Below are 15417 nucleotides of genomic sequence, written 5' to 3' on the forward strand. Positions count from 1 at the left end.
CCCAAGATTTAAATTTCTTTACAGCAGGGACTTTGGGGGTTTACCCTAAGCTCAATTTCCAGAAACTGAGTTTCAGCATGTTTGCGGAATGGATAGAGGACTGTGGAAGGGCCTGGTCTATGTGACTCGAGGACCGTTGAGGTGGGGCACCTCCTCTCCCCTCGCCAGTTCCCTTGGCCTCGTCTTGCCATCACGAGGCGGGTCCACACAGGGGTCAGTGCCAGGCGGAGGCGCCAGCCCTCTCCCTTGGTTCTCTCTGGCATTCTGGACCTCCCCTTGGCTGAGGCTCTGCCAGCTCTGTCTTCGTCCTGACTCCCACCCTGGTGCCGAGGGCGGAAAGCAGAGCTGGAGTCAGACAGGAGCATCTCCATGGTGCATCCTACCAAAGGGACACTTGTGACCTATGGAGGAGTGGTGGCTTTGGTGCAGGGGATCTGCCTGACCTTGACATCAAACAGGCCAGGGTGGGAATCACCTGTCTACCAGCGTATGCACTGTGTGGACGGTGGAGACCCTGAAACCACTTGGCCCCAGTTTCTTCAGGTGTGGGATGGGAAGTGGGTGCCACCTGGCAGGACATGGTCACATTAGAAATTAGATGTGGCACTGAGGCTGGTTTGGCATGGTGGGCAGCTCATGGTTGTTCTCATGATGATGGAAATTCCTTTCATGGACAGAAGGTCTGGCTGGCAAGAATGATCCTTTCCCTTGAGGCTACTTATTAAAACTGTGTCCCAGGAGCAGTTCAAGGCACATGGCCACCACGTGAAGAAGACAGACGTCATGAGGTCTATGATACGGGGCAGAGAAGAGCAATGAAAGAAACTCTAAATATGTCCAATAGTATTAAGTGTCTTGAAGGAAAAACATAAAGGGGGGGACTGTGGTGACATCACACATGGAGCGGCTGGGAATGTCACCTCACTGAAATGGGTCACGCTTGAACAAAGATCAGAAAGCCCTGATGGAAGAACTTTCTCCAGGTCTCTGGGAAAAAGGGTTTCAGCAGAGACAACAGATGCGTAAAGACCTGGAGATGGCACAGATGTGGCATGCTGGAGGAACTCAGGAAGGCCAGTGTGGCTCCTAGCAGGGAGGAGAGGTACTGATCAGGGGATGAGAGAGGTAGCCAGGGACCAGCTTATGAGAGAACTCGTAAGTTTCAGGGGGAAATGTGGCCCATACTCAGTGAAAAGAGAAGCTGTAGCAGTTAGCTCTTGCTGTGTAACAAGCAATCTTGAAATGTGATGGCTTGAAATAATGATTTTGCACTTCTGTGGGTTAACTGAGGAGTTCCTTCTCTGGGCTTCTCTGGTGCTGGGTAGTCTGTGATGGCCTCTCTCACATAAATGAGGTTACCTGGATGTCAGGAAGGTGACATTATCTGATGCATGCTTTTAATGATCCTAGAATAATAAGGATTGTCTGGGGAAAGCATAGCAGACGAGAGGCTGTAGCCAGGCTTGGGCTATGGGAGAGGTGTGATGTTCCTCTGGGCAGAGGTGCTGCCTAGACTGACGCTGCCATTTTCAGAAAGGGGGACAGTAGCACACACACACCCACCTCACGGTTCCAGTGCTTCAGCAAAAAAGCCTCTCTCCATCATGCCCGAGTGGACTTGATCTTACTTTCTTACCTGACTCTGAGTTCCCAGGATCTAGCTCAGGATGAATGTTGAGTGGAGGGATGAATGTGTGTAGACTTGGTCTATGCCACCCGGGAGCTTCTGAAGTCCTCAGGTGCCCTGTTCATTAGACATTCCATCACTTTGAGTTTGGTGATTAGAGGCCAGCCAACCTCCAAGGGCTCCAGTAACAGCGAATAAGTAATAAAGAACATCCTAAGGTGACATTAAACGATAGTCACTTTTGTTTTTCTTTCTTTCTCTAACAGAAAATACGATGCTGGCATGCTAATTGCGTGAGACAACTTGGCCCATGGACAGCCACAAAGCACAAAACAAAACACGAACTCAGAGAAGAAACAAGAATGGTGTTCTCCTAGCATCGACAGGAGCGCTTTATTTTTCCTCTAGATTTCTTTTCTAAAAAAAAAATTTCAAAAACAAAAAAACTGCAACGAACTTTTAAAGAAACCATAGGGACTTTTAAAGAAACTTTAAATGAACTTCAGGTGAAATAGCCAAGCATGCTCTTTTATTAAGCATGGGATGGGAGGAACAGGAGGAAGCAGCAGCAGGCGGTGGAAACCCAGCCACGGGGCTGTTCTGGAACCTCTGAGTGAAGAACAAGGGAAGTATTTTTATTCCCCACCCTAAGAATATTCCACATACCCTTAAGGACACGATGCCTCCTTTCTTGCTCATCCAGGTATCTAAGGAATAATTTGCAAAATTTGATATAATCTCTTAAAAAATTTTTTTGTGTAGCTTTGGCAAGAGAGTTGAAGATCCACCTGCACTTTTCTGCCTGCTAGCTCTGCCCACGGCACTGGTTCTGGGTGTCCCTGTTTCACATGGCTGGACAGAGGTTCGGAGATTCTTTCTAGGGAGTCGCCAAGCCACCTCAGACTTGGTGGGATGAATGAAACAAGTATTTCCTGGGTCTCTGTAGCATGAAAGGATGCGCATTTGTTTGTTCTTCCCTAAGCAAGAGAAAGCCAGCCTCTGCTACAGTGGTGGCCAGGATGGTGGCTGTGTGGGAGAAGGGGACACCAGGCTATGCCAAAAATGAGAACGAATTGCTTGCGCTTCTACAGTGGGAGAAAGAACTGCACACCCATCAAGCTTTGCCCTTCCATCAGTCCACCATCAGAAAGCAAAAGGTCCCACACCTATTCCAACCCCAGAGAAGCGGCCTTGTCCCTTGACCCTGCGATTCCCTGCTTCCCATTGGTGCTTAACATTTTTCGCTCTGTTGCAATTGCTTCTTTACGCTCGTGGATCTGCTTTGGAGGGACGTGGAAGCCCCCGGGAGGCTAAGTGGAAGGGGCTGGCTTTGGCCGCGGTGCCGCAGGTGCACGGGTGTGAGAACCGTCCAGGTCCCAGCTCCTAGTTGGCCTGGCCGCCCAGCCGTTCCTGGACCAGCCTCTCGCTGAGCGCCCAGAGCGCCCGGGCCGTGTCTTCGCTCTGAGCTTCTGGAGAGGGCAGGCAGCGGCAGCAGTTGTTGAAGTACATCCCTCCCAGGCCCTCCAGCTCTGGAGCGGCTGCGCAGTAGACCGTGGTGGAAGCTCCCTGTTGCTGGAATCAAAGACAAAAGAAGAAAGAAAAGTTGTGATTTGAGACGTGAGCAACGTCCTTCTTCTGCCCAGGTCACCCGGGCTGGGTGTCGCACAGTAAGGTTACTGAGCTCCAAGCCCATGACCGTAAAAGGTGGGACGCAACTGTCCTGGAAAAACAAGTCCACAAACTCCACTTGTAAAGCTTGTGTGACTTTCTGCACCTCAGATGGGAAAAGGCTTGGAAATTGAAGGCACTCGTCAATACATCAGTCCAGGCACCTCTTCCACGAAGAGAAAAGACACTCCTTCCCAACATCGACCCCTTGGCTTCTCAATGTGTAATGTAATCTGACACCTAGCTCTTTCTAGAACGTTCTGTCTGAATTCATCACTCTTAATTACAGTCCATCAGGTAGAAAACCCAAGTGGGGCTAGGAGCCAATCTGTCCCTTATTCTTTGCCCATGATGCTGCTGGGGAGGAGTTTGCAATGCTGTTAAAAGGTTTAAAACACACAGAGATGTGCTTCTCATACATACCCACACAGACGCACTTATTAGTTTCTACAGAAAACCTTTTCCTAAATGCCATATTTGTCCTGGTTTTACAATGGGACAGTGGCTAAGGGGGCGTTATTTCCTTCCAGTGCACTTCAAAATGCAAGTTGCAGTGAATGCCATTGATCACTCTCAATTCGCCTTTGATGTGACAGTTGGGGCTGTGGCTGGGGATATGTGCGCTGATGGGGCACCACGTCATCTGGACTGACAGAATACTGCCAGGATGCTGTAAAGAGGGCAAGAAATCACTTTGCTTTGCAGGCCATAATTAAAAATAATAGGCTGCTGTTCATGGGGAGACACGATATGCACGGCTCTAATTTAAAACCAATACAGTTTACCTGGCATCTTATGATTATTTATGCGCATCACGGCCATTGCTGCATCAACTAATTATCAGCTGATGGGGAGGGGGTTGCCAAAGAGGACCGGAAAGAGGTAACTGCAGATCAGGTGCCTCGAGGAAAACATTAGGGATGTGTGGTGGTGGCAGAGACGAGCTCCCTTAGCCAGTCAAAGGTTACCATTGTCCTGCTCCAGCAGGTGGAAAAGCAGCATGCTTCACAGAGAGGCGTCCCCCTAAGTGGTCTGGTGTACATTTGCTGTGATTGTACCCAAGAATCATTAGGGGCCAGGGCCATGCTAAGAACTAGGACCCCAAGGTGCTATGACTCCGGGAAAGTGCTGTAAAACAGACTTGTTCTGTTGTTGTTGCTGGTTTGTTTTGTTTTGACTTCAACGTCAGGGTTGGTGGTCACCTTTGGATTGGACTGACAATGGAACGGTTGGATGCAGTCAAGTGACTAGATTGCGGGAGGGGTGTAAGACATGAGCTTTGACAATACCTGGCTGCTCGACTCCATCAGACAAGTCCCATTAGTCTGGAATTTGAACCAACATGACTTGAACTTAATTAAATAGTAACTGGTGTGTTTCCTCCCCCTCACCATGCCCACTCCCCACACAGCCAGTGAACACCTTGGCTTCGGCAGTCTCTTTCCCAATTGATTTGTGTGGCTAGAGTCTGGTGGAAATGAGTTCAAGTCATCCAAATTTCCTTTTGATGAATTATGAGTCTAAATAACCCTCAGCTTAGCACCTGGCACATTTATCTGAAGACTTTCAAGTGATTTATTTGACTCCCCCCACATCCCAGGCTGGACAGGGAAGCAAAGGTGACTGTAGAGATAAAGTGGAAACTGTGATGCTCACCCAGATAACTAAACATCCTCTCACCTCCGTTCCCCCCAGAGTTCTCCTGGAGATCTCATTTGCATAAATTTTGGGTAGTCTCTCTTGGGTTCCCATTTTACTTGGCAGCTGCAAAATCCACCAGGAAATGGTCAGGGGATTTGCCATCGACTTCCAGATGGTGAGAGAATGCAGTCAGTTCATACCAAGGTTGCCCTATTTCCCAGCCCCAGAGAGGTCATAAGATCAGTGCTGGTGCATCGTGACAGACGGTCCTTCCACAGGTCCCTCGATCCTGAGAAAAGACCAGGGAGGCCCACTGGGAAAGCAAAGCGCAATCCTTTCAAACCCAAGGTTGTATTTTGCCACTATGCACATCTAAAATGGCATCATGTTGCCCTCTGGCCTTGTTGGACTGGAATTTCTGCAAAGAAATTCTGCAGTCACGTTGATTTGAGTCAGAGTGGAGTTGATGGGAGCAGGGACATGCACCGTCCCTGCGTGGAATTTGCAAGCCATGGCAATTGACCTCGTTTTGGGTGAGCCTACATTTGGCTACCATGCCGAAAACCATCACTTTCAGAAAAGCCCAGGTTTCTGTTTTGTATCTTATCAAGAGCTGGCTGTGGTTCCCTGACACTAGGTTTGGGGTGGCATACAATCTGAACTTCATTGCCAGTGGCTCTGGCTTTGAAAAACACAGCATAGGAGTCTCCCTGAAAGCAAGGATCACCTTCTTCATAGATCAGTTGAATACCTTTGGCAAAGCCTCCCTCCGATTTGGTTTGGCTCCACCGGAACTCACTTTACTTTCTTCCCATGCTGGACAATATCTTGTTGGTCCTGTGCCTGATACCCCTTGGGCTTCTTGGGGAATTCTCTTTCCAGCTATCCTAACGACAACCTCTGAGTGACATCGTTAAATGATCAGATGTGACGACAGCTTAATAACAAGTTCTCAGTTTTTGCTCATCAGGCTTTTGGTCTGTGTATCATCAGCATGAGACCGAGCCATGTTAGCGAGATCTCATTAGTAAACAAGTTGGCATTGCTGATACAAGATGAAACATTTTTAAACCGATAAAAAAAAAAAATTTAAAGAAGCACTTTAATCACCATCAAATGACTTTCACGCTACTTTTGGGGGCATCACTACATAATTCAGAAAAGATGAAAGAGCCCTATGAAGGAAGTAATGTTAACAACTCTGGTATAAAATATCTGTCACCATTGCTACTGATCCACTGTGATAAAATAATGACACCTTGACATATAAACACTGGCTGCAGCTGTGGGTTCCCTTAAGTGATTTTTTTTTTTTTTTTTTTGAGAACAATTTATCAGTAGGTCGCATGCAGCTGCTGATCACAGAACCTGTGGGGAAGCAGCTCCTCTGTTTCCCACGATGGCATTGAGGAAGGGTGTTGACAATTTGGGACTGAGAATTTCCGGGAAGCCCGGCAGAATCTTCAATCATGCACAAATGCCATTTCTGATCTAGTCAAACATTTGTGAGCTTCCAGAGGAGAACTGTGCCATCCATCTTTCTAGTGTATGTAAAATTACCCAGGATCCTTGTTCAGGATTAAGCTAAGAGCATCCTCGTAATAAGGGTGCATCTTTCTCTTTCAGAAGTCATTTGTCAGATTTGCAGTGCAATCTTCCACTACAGAAAGGTGGGGTTGAGGAGGCAGTCGCTGTTTGTTTGTAGTTGAGGCCCTGAGATCTAAATTATCCATCCTTCTAGAACCCTTTGTTGGGATGAAAATGTTAAGTAGCCTGTTTTCATCAACATTTATTTGATAACTGCTAGCCATCAATTTGTAGCTGTCAGCACAGAATATAAATGAATATTGACTGCTTTAAAGGAAAAGGTACAGAGGTTTCTGATAAACAATATGCTGTAAAGGGAAAAAATCCGGCATATTGACATATGTAATGCATTGGCCAGGACTCTGATATAATACTTACATTCTGATAAGGACACATGTTACAATTAATGTTTAGTTTTCAGGCTTCTCTACTTTACTATGCATGCTTACTTAAAAGAAAGAATAGATTCCTGTCTTCAAGTAGATGTAACTATGAGATGTATTTTAAAATAGACACCGTGTCACGGCTTATCTATGCATTCGGTGATGGGGAGAGCTGGAGACGTTCTAAGATTGCTTTATCACAGACATATCCATGCCAGGACATTGCAGGGCAGATGCAGAATTCATCAATTATACAAAAAGTAGAGTCGTGACAGGGAACAGGGCCCACAGCTGGATCAGGCTTGGGACCCCAAGGGCAGGGAAGGAGGGCATCCCCTCTGGAGGTGGGCAGCAGTCAGAATCCAACTCCTGGGACAAAGAGGTGGTCTGAAGTGAGCCAATGTGGCAAAAAGGAAAGACAGGAGCCCTTCAAACCTCACAACTTTCCTTGTTACTCATCTGGGGCTTGTTAGCTGGAACAAACACTTCCCAAAGGCAAAGCCAGCCACCCAGCCCATGTCATCGGGGATGTGGGGGATGGGCACCCCGTCACGCATGCAATAAATGGCTGCCACCACGCCCTCTCCTTCCTCCCCCGGCTGCCAATGGCAACACAAGACAGGTGTAAGGTGGGTGGTGGAATTCACCTCCAGACGCCTCGCTGCTTGGGGCAGAGCTGCTCCTGGGAACCATGGCTTCAGCCTCTGATCTAAAAGACAACGACAGCCGCCCTCTCCAAGAGGTGATATGTTCCCCACTCACTGCCCAAGAACACTCTTGACGGTGGACAAACTTGCCCTGCGTTCCGCCAGCTCACACAGCCACACAGTTTGCACAGGAATGAGGCTCACAGCCTCTTTGATTACCGGGACTGATACAGTCAGCGCCCCCTTCCTCCATGGCCACCCTGCACAATGGAATTGCACAATACAGTTTGGCATAAGCGCTAATCAGCAAACAGGACAACATCTGCCAAAATCATGGGCGGCAGTAGAAGAGAACAGACTCTCTCCTGGATCGGACTCTGTCCTCCAAACTCTGTTCTGCTTTCCAGTGAGTTCCCAGCCATGGGGATCTTTCAAGTGGTCACGATGATGGTCATTTAAAGAGAAGTTATCATTTGCCCCAAAGAACCTCGTAAGAATGATATTACAACCCTCATGCCCTCTCAATGAGCCAGGGACCATTAGCATCTCCATTGACAGAGAAGCCCACTTAGCATCAGAGACCATAGCCTCTTGTCTAAAACCACACAGACACCAACTAACTCCAGAATCTGTCTGAGTTGGTACAGGAGTCCTCCTTCCCAAATAAATGCTACAAATACTGCCATGTTGCCCATCTGCCCATTTCCTCTGATGCATCCCATGTGGCTCTCAGGCAAGCCACGTTTGGCCACACAGTGACGCCCGGACGTGGCCTCCAGCACCGTGGGTTGGTCTGTCGTGAGTTCACCTGAGAAATGTTCACAGGAGATTTTCCATTGTTGATTTAGTTAGTGAACTAAATTGAAATCATATCCATTTGGATTAACAAAAATGAAGACTCAGCGTCCCCTTGAATGATTCAATAGCAACTGAACCTTAATAAAAAGGTCATCTGATTTTAAATGCCACCTCCAGGCACCAGATTTGCCCAGCTAAGGAACATACTCCTCAGTGATAGACTTCTTCAAAGCGTAAACATCAAAACCAGTGAAAAGTAAGTCGTCTGTCTTATAAATTCTCATGCGTGTGACCTTTCGTAGGACCACGTTCTAACATGCTCCATCAAGTTTGCAGAGGAAAAGCTGTGGTCCATCCCCCTCCCTGGCCCCAATAAATCTCCAACAAATTGATTTCTACAAATTCCTAACAATTGACTCCTACAAAGGATATAGGCATAGACACATGCAAGTACTTCCCATGGATATTGAAATACAACTTCCTTCATAAGCCCTGCAGAGCTTTGCTAGCTTGCAGGCTGTTCTCAGCCTGTGTTACAGAAGGGATTGCACTGCATTTCTCACGTGGAAAAACTGAAGATCAGGAGCACAGACATTTGTTTTCAGGCTTTGCAGGTGTGAGAGAGTGTTCTGGAGAAGCTGTTTAGACCACACCAGGCCTCCTCCCCTGACGGAAGGGAACATGCCCACTTTAACGCTGTGGGCCTGACAACGCTCCGCCACAGGCAAGCAGTCTCTCTGCTAAAAATGGGCTGACAAGTGTCGATAGTCTCAGGTTCCTTTTCAGTTGACTCCCCCACCAAGGTGAAGAATGCCATTCCCCGGGTGACATTGAGGACACAGTCTGTGGCCAGGGCTTAATGGCAGTGGTTCTGAGGGACAGCCAAGCAATAGGCTACGCCAGTCTTTTAGTAAATGCAATTGGTCCCAGCACAGGCCACCGCTCAGACTTGCAGAGGACTCACTGAGTGAGGTGAAGCAGCGAAAAAAGGTCGTCTTTCAATGACAGCCATCAGCTCCTGCTGACCTGGGGCCTTTCTGGTTTGCATCAGGTCCCCGACCAAAGACATGCATTTCTAGCATGATCCCTGAGGAGTGTTCTGCAGCTGGCTTTTGTGCAGGGTGAGTTGAAAACTCCCCAGGAGCGTTCCCGTCCCTCCTCTGAGACACACAAGACCAGTGGGTTCCAGAAGGAACGCTGAAAAGAATTCTTTTAAGACCAAAGAATATATTTGTTTCTTTTTTAGCTTTAAATTTGAGGGAGGAACAGGCAGGCAATCCCAGCCACCCAAAGGCGTCCAGATTCACGCTTACTCTACACTGGAAGGGTCGGGGCGGCTCTTAACTTCAGCTGACCTGTGGACAAGGAGGAAAGGGTGGAGACCTAGGTGCGCTGCCCGTGCTCTGTTTTCAAGTCCATGGATTGTTCTGAACGTTTCCTTGAAATAAATGAGGCCCTTTCCATGTCTTCCCCACGTGCCAGGATTCTTACTATAAATGTTCCAAGGGCTGCATGACGGACTTATGTCTTGTCTTAAAAGACAATGGAGGTACAATAATGAGAGTTGTTCCCTCTTTCCAGGCCCCAAGACATGCTTGTTGGGAAGGGGGTGGGTTACTCTCATGAGAGAAGGGAGAAGGAGCTGGCTAAGTGAGACCTTCAGGGGCAACTTGACGCATGCTTCTTCACCTGCACTTCACCCGCCAAAGGCGTTCTCGGACCCACTGGACCTGAGGGGTTCTCTTCAGAAATAAGAAACCGTGCTGCTGACTGTGTCTTCCATCCATGGAAGAATTCCCTGGCATCCCTGCTGACATCACCCCACATTGCCCACATTGCTGTAAGCACAGTTTCTCTTTGAATGGCGCGTTCTCTTTCTGGGATGGGAAACTGCTCTGGGGTATCCATTCTTCCACAGTTTAGTTTGAAATGGCCAAGCAGAAGCCACTGGCCACGGAGTAAACACCTTCCTGACGACATCATCCTTCCACATGGGACAAATCCGACAGTCTGTCACTGAAATTTTCCAACCGGGCCACCTCCATGCCCTGCTGAAGGATCGATGGGTGCTCGTAAGAGATAAAAGAAGATAGTTCGCTTGTGTTAATTTGAAACCTTTTACATTTTTACTCGACTTTAACCTCTGTTATAGCTAGCTCTGTATCCTGTACATATATGTATGCCTCTGTATTCGCCATGTATACTGAAATAAACCAGGCAGAATTAATGGGTTTAGTTCTAACATAGTGGTACAAAGAATAGGTCTATACAACCAGTGAAGCAAACAGTTTCCCCTTCCTTGCTGCATGGAATGAGCCCACTCGGTGTGCCTGACACATTAGCTCTTTAGGAAAACCAAGAACTGACTGCTTTGTAAGCAGACAGGATTTCAGGGCAAACCCCACACTGTTTGTTTAGATTTTAAGGTTGACAGTTCCTTTATGCTTAGGTCACGTATGTATTCTACAACATAGTTATGGAAAGGCACAGGGGGAAGAACACACAGGGTCCCTGATGGGGACACCTCACGGTAAGGAATTAACTCTTGACACTCTCTTCCCAAAATGAATTTAGAGGATGGACTTTGCAGGATTCAGATCTCAGTGGCCGGCCCCAGTGTCCAGCCCCCACATGTCAAATCGGGCACGTCTTCGTTAGGTATGTGCATTTTCATGGAGAGCTCGCTGGAACAGATCATTTCTCAGGCTCAAAGACTCTGGCCTTGTTAATATTTCATTTAGAACATACTGTGGAGAGTGTCTCATTTATATTACTTCCATAATTAATGGTGATAGCTTAGGCACTGCCTTTACACCGAGAGATCTCTTCGCAGTGGTCGGTGGGTAATGAGAAACAATAGATATTTCATTCACCAGCAGCTTGTTGCTAGTTAGTAGGAAATGATCGTGTGTGCTGTTGCTTTAATTGCCAGGGTAAATAATTCTGCCTGGATGTTAGTGAGCATTTTAAAGAACTTGATGCAAATAGACTAGAAACAAAACAAACAAACAAAAAAATTACCTTGATTATGCAATACCTTAGCATAGAAAGTTACAAAGGTATGTCTTTTTTTAAAAATTGCATTCTATCATGCAAATATTATCTCAATATGCATGTGCTGACTACTCATGTACTGTATTTTAGGAAATACAATTAGGCCGCCTTTCTCTTCCCCTCTGTAGACTGTAAATAACTGTAGATCTTTCTCTTGTTTCCCTATGTAAATATATGTAAATACTAACAAGCTATGCATGTTGATATTCTAGGCAATTTCAGGTACTTTTATAATCTGAAGGCATGTACTTGAACTGGTTTATTCAGGGGGGGCGCTCTCAAACTCTTTAAAGCTGAATAGAAATTAAAGATTTCTTCCTAGACGACTGTGGCTTCTTGTGTTTGCCTTCTCGCAGAATGGAGTCCCTCCCAGGCTCTGTCACCTCACGGTGAAGAGGCCCTGAGCGTTCGCCAGGCCCAGAGACCATAACTGAGCTATTTGGCCCGGGTTTTTACATGCTTTCCTTGGATTTTTGAAAAAACTTCCAGAAGCATAAGACAGGCTTCTTCAGATTTTTCTAGTCAAAGAATCTTCCCTCCTCCCCCAAGTACTGAGGATTGAACCCAGAGACTCTTAACCACTGAGGCTCATCCCCAGCCCTTTTTATTTTTCATTTAGAGACAGGGTCTCGCTGAGTTACTCAGAGCCTCACCAAGTTGTTAATGCTGGCTTTGAACGCTCAGTCCTCCTACTTCAGCCTCCAGAGTCACTAGGATTTCAAGGCGTACACCACCACTCCCGTCTAGTCCAAGTATCTTGAGTAAGAATAATTCCTCTTACTCCCTTCCTATAACCGACCACAGTGCAAAGACCCTGGAAAGTGTCCTTCCCATTTCAAAGGTGCAGAAACTGAGTCACATCAAGACGAGGTCCTTGCCTAAAGTCACAAACCCTGATTCCTTCAGGGATCAATAAGCTTTTTCTGCCAGGAATTAAGTCACTTAGGCTCCGCTGCCTCTGCACGACTCTGCCACTGTTGCAAAAAGCCATTGGCAACCTGCACAAAGGAACAGGGATGTGTCCCGATAAAATTTTATTTACAAACCTAGGCAGTGACAGGCCGTACTTTGCCAATCTCCTCTCTACACACTGCAAGAACACAGTTGCTCTTCAACAGACCTTTTGAGTCTGAGCATGTGTCTGATGAACGGGGGAAAACACTTTGAGCAACTGAAGATTCTCCACCTCACTCGTCCAGGTAGTAGAACTCTTTGCGGAAGTCATGAGATAATAAGCGGGGGAGCGAAACTGAGATCACCTGAGCTTGTGAATCAAGCTGTCTTCCTCCCACCAATTAGAGCACCAGGTTTCAATTTGGTTATCTTTAGTTTTCATAAACAGGGATGGAGGGGAAAAGTAAGAAAGACAGAGGTAAAAAAGAAAGAAAGAAAGATAGTGAGCAATGCTAACTCTTCAATGGAAGGAAGGAAGCCATTACCTCTGGTATCTATGGAAACCAAGCAGCTCCCTCACTTTCTAATGGCTGGAAAACAGCGTTGGTGTTTGAAGATGTTTTGCCCAAGTATGATACTTTAGTATAAATGCGTTAATTGACAGCTTCCTTCGGGACTTGTTTATTGAAGTTTCCAAACTTAATTTGATGGCACAAGGAACTCTCCCAAGCCCTTGAAGAATGTGGCAAAGCTAGATCTTTAGAAAGCAGAGCCGGCTTGGGCACGGTGTGCAGATTCAACTCCCCTCTCCTGCAGAGCCAGGGAAGAGACAGGCCTCACTCCCTGTAGTTTTCCATTAACAAACCCTCTGTGCTCACCTTGGGAAGGGAGAGAGGCCCTTTCTAACCTCTACTGAGCAACAATCAATACTGCCCCGAGTCCTGGAGGGAACTGGAGGAGGAGGAAAGATGCGGGTGTTTTTGCAAATTTGGTGTCGGCATGAGATGGTAGGAAAAGCCCAAGAGCTAAAGCCAGAAACACTTTGGCTGGAATCCTGCCTCTGCCACCTGGCAGCTCTGTGACAGGTGAGGAACCTTAGTCTCTTCATCTGTAAAGTGGGCATAATAACATCCTCTTCATGGGACTCTCATTAGGATGGGTGAAGCATTTGGTCACTTCCATTCGACAAATACTCTTCCAAGGTGGCTACAATCCAGTTTATTACAAGTTTAAAGACAGAAGCACACAGATGGAAATATCCTCTTTTCCTTCACTCAAGGGGCTTAAGTAGGAGAAATTTCTGGTATCTGGGCTAGAAATCCATACAGCAAACACCTCTTTTTCCAAGCCAGGTGCCATGCTGACTGTGAATTCCACGGCTCCTCTGGCCACAGGGGGCCAGGACTAAGTTCGTGTCCATGGCCCTGGGACATCAACATTTGAAGAACTACCATGATGCTTCATTAAATTCCAGACACCCCCACCCAGGCCCGTTACCTATCTCCTCTACGTTCCAAATATCTGTGAGCACTGGGGTCTGGGAAAAGGGATGTGCAGACAGCATTGTCTATGCAAGCAAGCAAGTCCGGTTACACAGAAAAAGCCCAGGAAGAGCATGGGTGGGCATATGGGGGGTGCCGAATATTCTTTCAGATTTTCTATTCAAAAATTTTATAGTAAAATTTGGGAGAAATACACGTGTCTCTCCTGTGGAGTGTTAGCCTCCTGCAGAGAAGAAGATTAGGCACTGCTTGCCTTAATGCCCTTTAAATAGAAAGGGTGAAGTCCTTTTCCAGAAGGGTCCATATGCATTCTGCTAGCCCTCCTAGGGCCAGTGAATCCTGCCTTTCTTATTCTACCAGTTCAATTTTTGCCTCAAAACGTGAAAACTAGTTCTTCCATATTATTCCTAGCAGGCGAGCAGCCCTTGGGGTCCCCAGCTCAGAGCCCAGAAACCAAGGAGCTGAAGATCAGAAGTGAGTCATTGTACGAAGGCATGTGAATTTGCAGCCATTCAGTCGGTGGCTGCTGAACTTGGCCTTTGCTCCTGACGGGCTAATGCCCACTGCATGCTGGGAGTGTCTAGATTTGGACCTGAAACTTGATGGTGGAGGTGAACAGGCTGCACAGGAGATGAGCACAGAGAAACGGGTAAGCGGATGCTGTCACGGGCCAGGGTGAAGGCTGCTGGTGTCTGCAGCTGGGTGGGAACCCTGTGGCCTGTTCTGGTGTCCCCCTCGCTTCCCCACTTGGCTATCACAGACTCCAGATTGCAGAAGTGAAAGACCATCTCAGGTCAGCCCAGCCCGACCCTGGTGGTAGCTTTCTAGAGCCCAGAGCACCAAGCATTCCGTTCCCAGCTGCAGGCTTAGCCTTCCTGCCTGCTCAGAAATTCTCTTCCTGGCTGACCCCTATCTCTGCCTTCTCCTCCAAGCCCTGGGAGAGACAGAGTCCTTCCCTGTAGAGACTCACCTGTCACTTGGCCCCAGCTCCTCCCCTAGAGCCAGGTGGCCTGCCCAGGAGCCACACGCTCTTGGGGCTAGGGCTGGGACAGAGCTTTAACGGGCTCGGGGGAGGCTGAATGAGGAGGGCCGTTGCTACCCAGGTGCAATCTCCACGGCAGCAGTGGGGGTTGTGGGTGCTAAAGGCTGCTGGCTCCAGAGGGCCTCTCCCACACCCAGGACCTACTGTAGCTTCTGATTCTCTCAACCTCACCTCATGGGTGGTGCTGTGGCCAAGGGGAGACAGAGACTTAAGGGAGGGAAGTCACTCAGAGCCACAGGCCTGGGAAGTGCCGCCAGTGAGATCCAAAGAGCATTCTTCTCACTTCGAAGCCCAAGTTCAGACCCCTGGCTCACGTTCCCTCCGACTCCACAGTCCACACGCCCCAGAGCTTTCTGGAATCATGTGTAAATTTGAAAATTTATCCCAACTGGATCCATAAAGAGTTCACATCTTCCCTGCCAGAGTCGTCCATCTCCCTGGTGCGTCTCCACGGGGCTCCACAGAGCTCCTCTCCTAGGTCCTCAGCACCCTGGCTTCCAGGCGGTGACCTCAAGCCCCAGGAGCATCATTTCTGCCTTGGACAACGCCCCAGGAGGGATGCTGGAGGGGTCTG

General features: G+C 47.8%; 1 protein-coding gene across 3 annotated transcripts in view; it reads right to left on the reverse strand.

Moving 5' to 3' along the window:
• Positions 1 to 2001: 2001 nt before the first annotated feature.
• WWOX (WW domain containing oxidoreductase) overlaps positions 2002 to 15417 on the reverse strand; it is a 910606-nt gene continuing 897190 nt past the window's right edge. For all 3 annotated transcript variants that reach the window (XM_079116956.1, XM_079116953.1, XM_079116957.1), the window contains one exon: positions 2002 to 3199. In XM_079116956.1, coding sequence (XP_078973082.1) covers positions 3011 to 3199 — 189 coding nt within the window. In that variant the 3' untranslated portion in view covers positions 2002 to 3010. The remainder of the gene's footprint in view (positions 3200 to 15417) is intronic.

The sequence above is a fragment of the Sciurus vulgaris genome (genome assembly GCF_902686455.1).
Source record: "Sciurus vulgaris genome assembly, chromosome: 17".
Lineage (NCBI taxonomy): Eukaryota > Metazoa > Chordata > Mammalia > Rodentia > Sciuridae > Sciurus > Sciurus vulgaris.